Source organism: Solanum tuberosum, unplaced genomic scaffold, assembly GCF_000226075.1.
Source record: "Solanum tuberosum cultivar DM 1-3 516 R44 unplaced genomic scaffold, SolTub_3.0 scf00126, whole genome shotgun sequence".
In the NCBI taxonomy this organism is placed as follows: domain Eukaryota; kingdom Viridiplantae; phylum Streptophyta; class Magnoliopsida; order Solanales; family Solanaceae; genus Solanum; species Solanum tuberosum.
Genome location: NW_006239051.1, coordinates 1,296,511 through 1,311,623, shown reverse-complemented (window position 1 = coordinate 1,311,623; position 15,113 = coordinate 1,296,511). Strand labels below are relative to the sequence as shown.

The 15,113-nt window shown below is 32.6% G+C and overlaps 1 protein-coding gene across 1 annotated transcript; it reads right to left on the bottom strand.

The window, feature by feature from the left end:
• Positions 1 to 4,103: 4,103 nt before the first annotated feature.
• On the bottom strand, positions 4,104 to 13,285 carry LOC102595889 (uncharacterized). Its single transcript, XM_006350550.2, has 5 exons — positions 12,097 to 13,285; positions 10,189 to 10,653; positions 9,022 to 10,101; positions 6,448 to 6,544; positions 4,104 to 5,887 (listed from the first exon to the last, which is right to left on the bottom strand). The coding sequence occupies exons 1-5, from the start codon at positions 13,150 to 13,152 to the stop codon at positions 4,914 to 4,916; spliced, it is 3,672 nt and encodes a 1,223-aa protein (XP_006350612.1). The 5' UTR covers positions 13,153 to 13,285; the 3' UTR covers positions 4,104 to 4,913.
• Positions 13,286 to 15,113: the final 1,828 nt, after the last annotated feature.

Sequence of the window (15,113 nt, the reverse complement as noted above, 5' to 3'; positions counted from 1 at the left end):
GGTTTATTAATCATGGTAGAATTATATAAGTTTATTCATTGATTTTATTTAAAGAAAAGTCAATTGTAAATTTGAAAATTATACTTAATTCAACTAAATTATGTATTACCGAGTAGTTAGTATAATTTTTAATTGGAAAATAATCTACTTTTGTCTATTATTAACATGAATTTTAATTGTCTCCTTCGATAGAAAATTCTATATTAAATGAAAATAATTTTATAAAAATGTATATACTAATTATGCTATACTTTATTTACATACATTAGACATTGTAATTTAAGTATCCTACAAAAATACATCTATTTTAAAGTATTATAATTGATCATTAGGTATTGAGTGATCTTTTATTTATTCTTTTTGAAACATCCTCTTAATTAGTATTATATGAGTACTTTAATTTTTTATTCATGGTTAAAATTAGTGAAATAATTCTACCAATTTATATATATGTTAATTCTTGTTTGGAATGATTATAATATAAAAAAATTAACGTGTTATTAAAAGTTACAAAAGTCTTTCCGTCAATTATTTTTTTTATAAATATCTAACTTCCAAAATTACATTATTTTTTCTCTTGAAAAGCATCCATTATATGGAAGAATCTATTTAGTTGATTATATTTAAAGAAAAATTTAATTATAATTTTTTGAATCTACGCTTAATTACTATGTTTTACTAAATTTGTATTACAAAATAATTAAGTATAATCTTAAGTAGATAAGATAGTCATTTGTAGTTATTGTTACTGAGAATTTTAATTGTCTTCTTCAATAAAGAGATTTATTTTAAGCGAAAAAAACAATTTTTCAAAGATATGCATTGGTACATTGTGTACATAATTGAGTTCGGGAAGGGGTAGAGGAAAGAGTGTAGGTTATATATATATATATGTATGTATGTAGAACATAATTTGTATGGTATAGTAATGAAAACCACTAGGCCACTAAAGTCAGCGCTTGAGTCCCCATATTTTTGGGGGGGCCATTTTTAAAAAAAAAGTACTTGTATATATACTTAAAAAAATTATATTTACTTTTAAATATTGAAAAAAACGTGCAAGAATTAAAAAAAGAAAGAAGTAAAAGTAATGTTAGTTTTTAATTAGGGAATGGAACAATTTTTGGGAATAATAAACGTGCAAGAATAATAAAAAAAGGTAAAGTGCCGTTAGTTTTAATTAGGGTCTAGGGAAATGAACAATTTTTGGGAATAATTTCCAAGAGTGGGAAATCATGCTTCATTATTTATCTCCCAAGACTTTAACCATATATTATTATATACCTTAATACTCATCTTTTTTATTCTCTATTTTATTATTTTAATTCTCAATATTGAACTCTCTCCTACAAAATCCTTTGATTTACTGTTGCTTAATGCTTACAAGTTACAAGTTATAAAAGAACAAAATTTGCTTTTGGATGTCTTCTTCAGATTTCAAGAAGTGCAACAAGCAATCATTATATTTAAGGTGTCAAGAAACACACCACTATTTCGATATTTTTATATCAACTTATCAAATCTGCGAGTCAGGTTTTATTATTCTAACTTTAATTTATAGTTTTTCTTAAACATTGTTATTGTTGATATTCTTAGTTCATAAGCATATATATTCTTGTTTTAGTTATTATTACAATTTATTCAATTTAAATATGTCAACTAGAAAATATGATTCCGGTTTTACAAAAAGAGAGAAAAAGAGAAAACTTGAAGAATTAAATAAATCCCAAAAAGGAGCCCTTGATAGATTTATAACAAATAATAAAAATTCTGGATCAAAAAATATTGGAGGATGTTCTTCAAATGAACAAGTCACTAATCGAATTGAGTTAGATGATAATAACATCCAAGAAGAAAATCTAGAAGAAGTTGGTTGTGAAAAATGTGACATAGTTCCCAATAATCAAGAACTCCTAAGTAATTTAAATAGTTGCATCCCTAAAAATATATATGACCCAAGTCAATGGAATAATATAGATACAAAATTGAGAGATCTATTAGTAGAAAAGGGACCAATTAGAATGTCTGATATAAATTTTCCAAAGGATAAACACTTAAGACATTTTTCTACAACACACTATATTACAAAAATTGGCGAACGGAAGAAAAACATAGAAAGAAAATGGTTAATTTACTCTAAGGATTTGGATAAAGTTTTTGTTTTTGTTGTAAATTATTTAGCATAACTTCTATTGTTTGTAACAATAAACTAGCTAGTGAAGGTAGTAATGATTGGAGAAATCTTAGTGCTAAGCTCAAAGCTCATGAAGTAACGAACGAACATATTATTAATATGATCTCGTGGATTAATTTAGAAATGAGATTGAATAAAAACAAAACAATGATAAAGATGTGCAGGAACAAATTAATAGGGATAGAGTACACTGGAAAAATGTGTTGTCAAGAATTATTGTTGTGATCAAAACTCTTGGGAAAAATAATTTGGCATTTAGGGGAACAAATGAAAAGATCTATCAAGAAAGTAATGGTAATTTTTAAGCCTAATTGAAATGATTGCTGAATTTGATCCAGTTATGCAAGAACATATTCGACGAATTAAGCACGACGAAATTCATAATCATTACCTTGGACATAATATACAAAATGAATTGATAAACTTATTGGCAAGTGAAGTCAAGAATAAAATCATTAAAGAGATTAAAGAAACAAAATATTTCTCAATCATACTTGATTGCACTCCGGATGCAAGTCATCAAGAATAAATGACTTTTATATTACGGAGTGTGGATATTTCAACTACTCCAATAAAAATTAATGAATATTTCTTAGAATTTTTAAAAGTGGATGATACAAGTGAAAAAGGTCTTTTTGAAGTTATTATAGATGAGATAAAAAAATATTGGACTTGATATTGATAATTTAAGAGGGCAGGGATATGATAATGGATCAAATATGAAGGGAAAACATCAAGGAGTGCAAAAAAGACTTCTCGATATAAATCCTAGAGCATTTTATACACCTTGTGGTTGTCATAATTTAAATTTGGTACTTTGTGATATGGCTAATTCTTGTACGAAAGTTGTATCATTTTTTGGAGTGATACAACGTAGATATACGTTATTTGCTTCTTCTACTTTAAAAGATTTTGTACCCAATCTAACTCTTAAATCATTGTCACAAACTCGTTGGGAAAGTCGTGTTGAAAGTATTAAAGCATTAAGATTCCAAGCTCCACAAATAAGAGATGCTTTATTGAAACTAGAAGAAGTTAGTGAGGATCCAAAAACTAAAGTGAAGCTACTTGTTTAGCAACATATGAGCTTGAAAATTTTGAATTTTTATTGGGTATGACTATTTGGTATGACATATTATTTGCGGTTAATTCAATTAGTAAAAGCTTACAATCTAAGGATATGCATATTGATGTTGCCATAGATCAATTAAGAGGCCTAATGTCTTTTTTCAAAAAATATCGAGAAGAAGGATTTGTGAGTGCTATGACTTCTGCTAAGGAAATTGCATATGAGATGAATATAGAACCTGAATTTCGTAAGAAACGCATAGCATTTAGAAAGAAACGATTTGATGAAAATATTGATGATGAAATCACAAAGTCTCTTGAAGAATCTTTTAGAGTTGATTACTTTATATATATATAGTAGATCAAGCTATTTTTTCACTTCAAAATAGATTTGACCAATTTGAAGCATATGAAAATATTTTTGGTTTCTTATTTAATGGTAAAAAATTGAGATCACTAGATGATGAGAATTTAAAAAAACGTTGTCTTAACCTTGAACTTTCTTTAACACATAATAGTTATTCTGATATTGATGGTTTAGATTTATTTTTTGAATTAAAAGTATTAAGGGAAATAATACAAGTAGAATATAATGATCTAATGAAAATACTCAATCAATTAAAAAGACTTGATTCTTTTCCTAATGCATATAATGTTAACAATTCCTGTAACCGTTGCCTCAGCCGAAAGAAGTTTTTCGAAACTAAAATTGATAAAATCTTATCTAAGATCAACAATGTCTCAAGAGAGATTGAATTGGATTAGCTATATTATCAATTGAAAAAGAATTACTAAAACAAATCGATTATAAAACAGTAATTAATGAATTCGCATCTAAAAAGGCCAGAAAAGTAGATTTTAAATAAAATTATATAGGATGATTTTTTAATTTTTTTTAGGGCCCCTCTCTATGATTTGGCTTTAGGCCTCCAATGTTGTTGAGTCGGCCCTGTGAATGGGATGCCTAAATCTCGAGATAAGACACAGAAGTAACAACAATAAAGATTATGATCCTAGTTGTCTTCCCCACATAACACACTTTATGTCAATCCTGTTAGCTTTGCTTGCTATATCAGTGGCTGAATACCGTGATTGATTGTGAAAAATAAGGGCATAATGTATGAGGACCTTTTGTTGCAGACTCCCAAGGATGGCATAGTTAAACAGTTTCACATAGTTGATAGGCAAAGTTGGACTTCACCCCAAACAAATACATCAATACTCGTTTTGCCCTTTCATACTTTGGAAAAGTAAAACTCAAAATTAAAATTTTGAGCAAATTCTACATCATCAGCAAATATTAAATGGCTTATTGGCACCACTGGATCTTGAAAGGAATAACAATCCATCTGGTTTATGACTGCCCCATTTGCAACATGATAATTGGTCTGCACACTTTTCTTTCCTTTCTGTACAACATGAATCCTGCATCTGCAATCTTTAAGAGGTGTGTTCGACTTGACAGAGACAAGGTGTCTGATATCTTTACCATTGTCGCAATCTGAATAAATACATCCATATACATATATTTGGTTAATCTACACCAAAATCCAGCACTACTGTCCATTGTGCAATGCCCATATATCCATGCCCTCATGTTTAGGGTTACTAGACATTTCCACAAATCCGTTTCAGATGAGAAAGCAACAGCCTACTCTTCTTCAAAAGAATTCCTCGCATCGTCACATAAATAACATTTCCAAACAGGTTCAACCAATGCTCTTGCACTATGCAACTCCTGTCTTGCATCCTCATCATTACATGAGTCTTCTTCTAACTCCAGTTGAGGGTAGATCTGCTGGAGGGATGTCAACATTAATGTAAGTTCCTTCCACTCTCTTTCATCATGTCTGACTAGCTTAACACACACAAAATGCAGGAGCCCAAACACAAAATCAAAACTCTTTCTTTTCAGCCCAACCAGCACATTATTCAATATAGTCAGCCCAACTGCATCCAGCACATTATAGTTAGCTCTCAACAGCTGAACCATTAAATTCACAAGTTTCTTGAATGTTTTGAAGTCCCCCGTCTTAGAAATTCTATCAGGCTCCTCATCAGAATTTGTATCTTGCTGTTCAGCCAGCTCAGTCCTGGCTAATGTGGATACCCACAATGGAAGATCATCTTTTGGATTAAAGGAACTAGTTCTGCCTCCTGGAATCTTCTTCATCAGGTCTAAAGATCCTAATGCCAGAATTAAATCAGGAACCCATGGTTTGACTGCAGGAAAAAGACGAACTGCATATCCATAGCCCAAGTGCTCTTCAATGGAAACATAAAGGTTTAACAATTCATTGGCAATGTCAAAAGCTCCCCATAAAGGTTGTGATACCTCAGAGAAATTCTTGAGCACTACATTCATCAACTTGGCTACATATGTGAAGGAACTCTTCAGACAGAGATATATCTCTTTCAACATGTCTTCTGTAAATTGCAGCTCCTCATCAGAACTTCTCCTCAAATTTGAGATAATAAATTTTATGTTTTGCAGAGTAAAGGATAGGCATTCCTCCTGGCTTTTATGTACAAGATCCATTGTATGAGCATCAGCAATGAACTTCAGCACTGCGGTTAGCATCTTGACCACATTTAATATCCTCTGTTGTTTAGTAAGATCAGATCCTGGATACATGTTGTATACATAGATCAATTCAGTTCATGCATTGGCCAAAAAGAGGAGAAAGAACTAAACTGCCAAAAGGGTTGTAAGTTAAGACATAAATCTTGATGTTATACAGCAATTCCGCCGACAAGGTGTTCAACAAACTAAAAAGTTCAAGCAGGGCCACATCCTGATCTAATGGAGCAGCTAAGATTTTTAACAACCTAAGAGTTCAAATGTTGGCCCACTAAGAACATAACAGTGGAAAGAAGAAACACTATGAACATTTTGCACTATTGAAACTTTCATACCATAGAGGTTACCTAAAGCAAACAGGACAACTCAAACTACTTATCACAAACTGAGCCTAGCTTATTCTTCAATAAGTTCACCAGACATATCATAATAATCAAGGCAATGGGCAGCATTGACAACTAAGAAGAACCATTATTGATAGATCAAAAAGAATTAAATCAAAACCAATGATTTATTCATCACATTATAATCCCCACACATGAAAAGAAAACTCTATTTTAAAGTGCATCTCAAAAGGAAAATCAGATGGAAAGGAAAAGCTAACCATTACTGGTGAGGTCAGATATTTCACTAGATGGTACTCTGATTAGCTTATTTGTGCAGCGAAGAAGATGATGAATTGTCATTTCCAATGCAGTTTCCTGGAAGATAAAATGGAGCATATTAACCAAAAAAAATCCGATAAATAAGTGCGAAAACCAAATCTCCAATACGTAAAGGTAAAAGCAGTCATTTCTGTGTGTGAAGTATATAGTTTCTCATGAACAGAATACATGGAACAAGAATGATAAACTTTCTAATGTTGTGTAATGAACCTAAGTTGCTTGGATTGGGCGTCCGATACAGGTGCAGATCTAGAGATCAGATCCTTCATGATCTAACTTTTAAGATTCGGGGGCACAAATCTAGATACGGATATGGGTGCGGGGATTTGGCTATAAATAATTCAAATATAAAAAAATAGAGTCGTAAAAATATGCCTAAATTATGATGCACTATTTGAAAGTAAGGGAATGCACATATATTTGAGAGCACATTTGAATCTGTAATCATGATTAAGTACAAGAGATAATATCTCAAATGGTCACTCAACTTTGAATATTTCACTTAGAATGCCACTCATCTCTATTTTATGACTCAAAAATCACTCAACTTAGAGCAATTCACTTAGAAAATCACTCAACTTCGTTTTGTAACTCAACTATTGGTATTTCACTTAGAAAGTCACTCAACCAATAAAAACAATTTTTTCTTTAAACTATGTTGAAATGTAATTTTTATTTCAAACCAGATTTTTAAGAAACAATAAAATATCCATTTAAATTATTTTATCGAGAACCCACTCCAATTATTTAATCATAAATTCCTTGAAAAACGCACAACAACAATTGGCAAAAATTATTTCCTTTTCTGTTCTAGTATTTTCTTCTCTTACTTTCCTTTTATATCGACAAAATTTCTTTTTCCTTTACTTTCTAGTGTCTGTATCTTTTTTTGTTTCTTTACATCGAAAAATTCTTGTTCTTTTTAGGAATTTAAAATTTTAATACGACACATTTTCCTAGTATGTTACAAATTTGATTGGTAAAGTGAAACAAGTCAATAAAATAATTTAAATGGGAATCTTATTATTTCTTTAAAAATTTTAATATAAAAATTCCATTTCGACAAAATGTAATGAAAAAAATCATTAAATTGATTGGGTGACTTTCTAAGTGAAATACTATTAGTTGAGTTACTTTTGAGTTATAAAATAAAGTTGAGCGACTTTCTAAGTGAACTACTCTAAGTTGAATGACTTTTGGGTTATAAAACAAAGTTGAGTGGCTTTCTAAGTGCACCATCAAAATTGAGTGACCGTCTGAGATATTAACTCTTAAGTACAAATGCATCTCTTTACTGTTTATTATTAAGTTAGAATCAGAAATCATTGTATCTATCTCAAATTTCTCTATCGATTTTGGTCAAAGTACCCAAAATCTTTTGACCATATCCAGTACGGATCTCACACCCACACCCACCGTGTCGACCCAGGTGCCGCACTGGAAGTGAAGAGTCCGCACAACTTAGAGCCTCTGTGGATTGGTTTATTTTAGGTACTTTTAAGCCCAAATAGCTTTTTAAGTAGTTTTGTAGTATTTGGGTTAAAAAAAGTGCTTATAAGCACTTGTTTTTAAGCCAAAATAACATAAATAACCCTTCAGGATGGCCCAGTGGTTTGGGCTTGTGACTTTCATGTTGGAGGTCTCAAGTTCGAAACCCCTTGCCAACAAATGCAAGGGGTTTGCCTCTGGGTCAAGTTCATTGCACTAGGCTTGCCTAATGAGGGTTTCCTCTATTATGAGGTTAATGAACTATTGCATAGTAGCGGGGATTTTACCCTATGTGCACCCAAAGGATAGCAGCTGCGGGTTTCCTTGTAAGAATTTTTTTTTACATAAATAAGCCAAAAGTCATATGTTGAAATTTCTAACTTATGACTTTTGGCTTATAAGTCATAAGCCAAAAGCCAATCCAAACAGGCTATTAGTAATGAACTAATAAACTAACAAGAAAATTTAACCTATAGCAGGAAGACTTTCACTAAGAAGAAAACTCCAAACAGTGCTACCACAAAATAATCTCCATAAACATGAACTGCATTCCATAAATGAAGTTACGCATTGATATGATATTTTGGTTCAATTATTTAAAGCAATAATATCTCTAAAAATATTAATATATGCTGCATAGATAGCTTAATTGGAAGCCTTGAAAGGTTGAAACCAATCAATTTAAGACAATTAATTTTTCATCTATAGAACCTAACTGTAACAGAAAACGGAATATTTCTGCATCCAGAAACAGATCATTGAAATCTTAACGGAAACATAAATATGAGATCTGTTGCGCCAGCCGCCAACAAATAATATCTCAATTATTTTCGCTGCAAAAGTTTGGTGCCTCCTTATCCCTTAAGCCCAGTACAATTATATGAACCCCTTTGATACCGAGGATGCACAGAAGATGGAACTCTGTTTTAAATAAAAGATTAACAAAAAAAGAGTAAAACTGGTTTTAATCTTTTGAACATAGTATTGGAAGTTGAAGCAGCGAGCAATAGAAAAACACCACTCACCTCTGATGTTTCATTTGCAGATTCCATTCTACGCTTCCTCTTGTTGACATTTTTGTCTCCACCTAAGTTGTTGTCCTGCAAAGATCTGTGAAGAGCAAGAGCTGTGTATGCCAAAATTGGGGACACACTCATATATTCACGTTGTGTACATTGTAAAATGCTAACTTCAGAGATGGCCTTCAAAGAAAGGAGTATAGTTTCTAAGCTTCCACTCCGTAGAATAGCAGTCCTTGTATTTTCAGACAAAAGGAGGTCCTTAATCTGCCAAGCCACTCCTACAGCGATTTCGTACTCTTCCTTGAAGCTACATTTAACCTTATTGGACATCTTTTTCTCCCTCAGATTCTTTGATTTAGAGGAGAGCTTGACGGAGGACTTACTCTTTACCCGTTTAGTTGATGGAACACTAAAGTTTACCAGTTCTGTCCCAAATATCTCGTGGCACTGGGAGGCTGTTCTTTGCAGATGCCTAGCTAGATTTTCAAACATCTCATCCAACCAATTGCAAGATAGCATCATTTTGTGGACAGACCTCACCTCAGCTTGCTTTTCTAAAGAATTGGATAAATCTCCACAATTAGTTACCAAGGTCATGCAGTCATTGAAAAGGCCATCCACTGCATCTGGACAGACACTTGAAATAATGTTACAGACAGAGGCCTGGGCACATGCTGAGGTTGCAGCAGCAAACAAGTGCTTCAGTCTTTCACCAGACAATTCCTCTTTAAGTTTAGTCTGATAAGACCCATCATGTACAAGATAGATACAAAGGTGGGAAGCTGCAATAATTGAACCATCAATCTGCTCCGCCTCCAATTTGCAAGATGATACAATCAAACTGATGAGGTTTTTCAAGAGTTCCATCCATGACTGCAGCGAGGTTCCTTCTGATACGGCAAATTCACAGAACCTTGCACCAGCCAAAGGAGACCTTTTTATAAGTGTGACACAGCGATTGCATGCTTCTTTCAGGTTTACTTTTGAGGGGAAGTATGAAGGAAGGAGAAGCTTAGTGATTTTCTGACCAATCATTGGTTGATCATTTGCAAGTGTAGACAACAACAGGTCTATATGCACAACCTGCATAAGAAAATGTTAAATTGACTTGAGCAGAAACTCAATTATCCAGGCTTGTGTATGTTTTAGGTTATACAGTTCAGACCATACCTTGTGAAACTGAAATTTTCTTAAATCTGTTAAAGTGAGAAGGAGATCTACAACTGCAGCACGAACTGGAGGAGAAATATCATGAATCAAATGACCCATTCTTGGTAATAGTACTTTGAGGATCTCGTGAGAATGGGGGTTTCCAAGAAGGTATATCACAGCATTTACTGTTGACAACCTGACCTCAGGGCATGAGTCATGTATCATATGTTCAAAGATTTTGGTTAGAGTTTTTGTGATTGTTGGTGAAGGGATAACTTCCCAAAACAAACGAAGAATGCGGCAACAACCTTCAACTGCTACAACCCGCACATCAGGACACTCATCCACAAGTAATTTATCCAGAAGAAAGAACTGTTTATCAAGGAGTGTGTCTTTCGCCTCTTTTGTCGCATCAGGATCTTCAAGAGGGAATAGATCTAGAAATAAGTGCAATGAATTTTGTCGGACATTTGAGTTTGCAACCTACCAGAAAAGCAGAGGTGTTATAAGTCACAATTATTAGTAGGCATAAGACTGGATAAAAAAATAGGGATGCCAAAAGGGAAAAAAAAATACTAATGCTAAAGATATGCTATGCATTCTTTAACCAACCCCATTTGGTAATATAGTAAGCATCAAAGAATTAGCATGTATGGAGAAGAACCTAATAAAGAGATGCATCGCCAATAGCTTCAATTAAGATTATACAACTAAATTTGAAGTGACTTCCACAATCCTAGAGGTCAAACACAGAAACAAAGAATTAGCATGTTGTATTCTTTTATTTTTAGTTGTCTTAAGCAGAATATCTCAATTATCCCTTGGATTTTCTTATGGCCTCAGTTCGTTTTTGAGGGGGGCACCTTTGAACTGGATAATTTTTTTCATTTTTAGTAGTATTTATTTTTTAGAGAAGAAAAGACTCTGCCCAATAATGGATGAAGATCACCCCTTAGGAATTAGGTAGGGAACCTTAGCCTTAGGGCCATTTGAATTTGAGGTGCAAGGTTTAGGAGCTAAATCAACTGAATGGTGCAAGTTTTGTTTTTAATTCAAAAAACATGCTGTGAAAAAGTGAATGACTTCTATTGAGACACCTAGGCTCATTTTCTTGACTCTTGTGTGATTATATTGGCTTATTATTGAACTCTTATTGTTGATTGCTTAATCGAGGTTCGATATGGATCTGTCTTAAGTCGAACATGTGTGCCATGTGTGTATTAGAAATTTTGTGATATTTTGTGTTTGCAATATGATAGCTAGAACTTGCCCAGCATGTTTGCAAAGCAGAATGGTGAATGTTGAGTTTAGGAGATGATACAGTCATCTCTTTGATTAGCCATACCTTTATACTTCTACTTACCTACCCAGATGTGATATTCCTAATTAACCTCGTTGAGCCTTTATCCTATTTTGTTGGTAGCCACATCTGAAGCTTAATCCCTTGTTTCTAATTGGTATTATGTTTGGTCCCAAGACTCCTAAAGCACTTTAACTGAGAATCAGAATTTGAAAGGAGTATGAATGAAATAAAAAGGGATAGTTGAAGATGGAAGCATGCAGAAAAACTAAGAGTGCTGTTTGAAATCCTTGAAATGACAGTTCTTTGGAAAAACAAGATGGAAACTGTAGATTGAGCTCATAAACCTCACTATTAGAATTAGAAATGCAGAAAGTTCCGTGCTTTCAGCAAAGTTTTCTACTTATTGAACTCAACCCCAATGAAACTAGTGAATGAATGATGCACGACACCTTATATCTGAATGGAGAAAACTTTTCTAGTAGAAATCTAGGGGGGGGAGATAAGTTAGCAGTTGAGTAAGATATACAAGAAGTGGAAGGGTATCATAGCAAGTGAGACCAAAGGTTAGACAGTTCCAACAATTCCTGAAACTTGAAAATAAGGAGTAAAGCTATGTCCAATACCTGCAAGGAGCGGAAAACAACAGGCTCAGCAAGACGAAAAATGAGCTTCTCAACCCCCTCTGTGGTTCTCTGATTAATAAAACCCCCTAAAACCCTTCTAATGGACACAGCAAGTACCGCTGAACTTGCATGTACACAGCTATCTATCATCCCCTGCAAGAAGCTATTCTCAATCTCATCCTTAGACAGCCCTTCGGATACCTTCCATGCCCGAAAAACAATCTCCCCAAATGCCTCCAAGATAGACTTACGCCCGAATGGAATCTGTGATTTAAGCATAGCCAATGCCTCTTTCAGAAGCTGCACGCTCAAACCAAATGTAAATGCAATAAATTTCCTCCCATCCTCTGTCTTCAAAAACAGAGGAGAAATCACACAACGCATAATCAAATGCTTCAAATCCTCAATACTCTCATCCTCAAAATCCAACAACGTAAATGCCTCTCTTAACATATAAACCCTATGCACATCCACTTTCTTCTTCAATGTCAAAGCTCTCGACAACAGAAACGGCAATGCCTGAGAAATTAGAGTTTCTTTCCCATACAAACCGTCCTTCCACCACTCCTCACATAAATTAGCAATTTCAGATAACAAAACAGAATCAGACTCAAATAAAATCAAACAATCATGTAACGCCCTAACCGCCGGCAATAAATCAGAATCCCTAAACGCCTTTCTCGGATGAGAAACACAGAGAAACGAAATATAAACATATATACGAATACCCTCAACGATTAATTGTTTTGCATCATCCTTTTCTTCTTCACTCTTCTTGTTCCGGGCAGATCTACGGACCCTCTTCGTCGGCGGTGTTTGAGGAGATAAAACGACATCGGTTGAGTCGGAATCAGTTAGGGTTTTGTATTTCCTGATGGATTGTGAAATGGAGTGGTGGAGGGCGAGAGGAAGCGTAGTGGTGAGATCTGAAGAAGGACTGAGAGTGTGAATTAGGGTTTTGAGAGATGGTTTAATGGATTTAAACCCTAGTTTTGCTGTTGAAGAAAGGAATTCTTCGGCTGAAGTTTTTAGAGAAGAACGAAGCCGCTTCTCCATTGGAGCGATGGAAAAGCTCGGAATTTTACCAGTGGCCTTTTCTTGATTTTGCGAGAGAGGACAGGGAGAAGAGTTGACAGTGAATTTTGAATTTGAAGAAAACGGGCATTGGCGCTTGAAGTGTATATTTGCCAAGTATCAAGTTCCCAAATACTGAAAAAATTACTAGTATTTTTTAGTAAGTTCTAATATTTGGGAATTTTAGAAAAATTAAAAATTATCCTAAATTTTTATATTTTACAAAAAATAACTCATTATATATTAATTTCAACTAATATTTGTTACTATCTCCTCTGAAATAGTTTGATATCTAATTTGAGTGATAAAATTGAGAAAAAATAATAATTTGTGTTTAATGGATTATAATTATAACTGAATTAGTGACAAGTTTGAGTATGTGATTAATGTATTGTCTTGTCTATATTGTTATTTTGTTTTTGTTGATTGTTATCAATTATATTATAAGGTTATTTTTTAACGGAACGCCATTCATTATAAAATGATAATATAAATTTATAGGTATTTTTAATAATTTTTAGAACTTATGGCGTATAAATCATATTTTTTGAAATAATCAATTTTTTTGAAAAAAATTGGGGCCAAACACATAGTGAAACTTCACCAAAAACTTAACCCAAATATGATTTGCCAAGAATATTTGAGAACTTGGGATCAAACACTGACCTAGTTATTTTCATTTTTAGTTGGTTGTTTTACCACATCAGAAAAAAGATAATTTATTTTTCTGTTATTATATTTAACACTAATTATTTATTCTAAATTATTTCTCAAATAACATGTACATTCAACTAAAAATAAATAATTGTTACAAAACCATTTAATTGTGGATGTTTCAATTCTTTTCATCAACAACCTAACGTAATGAACCTATTTAATGTAAGTCTTAATGTTGTACTAACGTATTTGGTTAAATGATGTAAATAGATGTTTTTTAAATCCTATAAAAGGGTATCCTTTACCCTTGCGAAATACACATTTTGAAGAGATCAAAGAATACTTCTACTTAATATTTTTCATTACCATTTGTCTTACCTCCTTGTTTAGTATTATTGTGTTTGGTCTCATTTTACAACACGTTATCCGCCCGAGTCTCTAACCAATTAAGACCTACTAAATTCGAAATTATCTTTTTTCCTAAAAGTTAATCAATTTTCTTTCTGAGTCGGGTATACATTTATATGTTTATAACATATCTAATAGGACTTACATAAGTCTTTGATCAACGATTTAATTACTGCATATTTAATTACTGCATACATAACTTGCTTTTGGTATTAGTATGATACTTTACTAAGCATAATAATCAATATGTTTCAGGTTTATATTTTTATGTTGTTTATATGCTACTAAATTATAACTCTAAATTATATACCAAGGCATATGATAACATGCTAGTTAGAATACTCGTAAGTATTTTCTTGTCATAAATTTATGATAAATATTGGTGTGTCATACAGAAAAATATTATTGTATTAAATATGACCTGAAACTCTTACAAAAAAATGACGTTAATATCTATTGAAACTAATAATAAATATTGTAGAACAATTAAAATTACATATTAAATCTATTGTTTCAATACTTCATGAGTTTACATGTTTTTGAGACATTCAATGTGGATGCATATAACATATAATATATTTTATAATCATATTATACTTTATTATTTGAACATTAATTTACCATTTATTATAAAGAAATCAACATCATAATATTAACTCAATTATTTTATGATAGTTTTCATCATGTCGAATTTGTCAAAGCTTGAATTTGTGGCACTTGGCATTTCTGGAAAGAACTATTTATCATGGGTACTTGATTATGAAATTCACCATACTGTTAAGGGTCTTGGTGATAGTATAATCGAAGGAAATAAAGCATCAAGTCAGGATAAAGCGAAGGCTATGATTTTCCTTCGTCATCATCTTGATGAAAGCCTG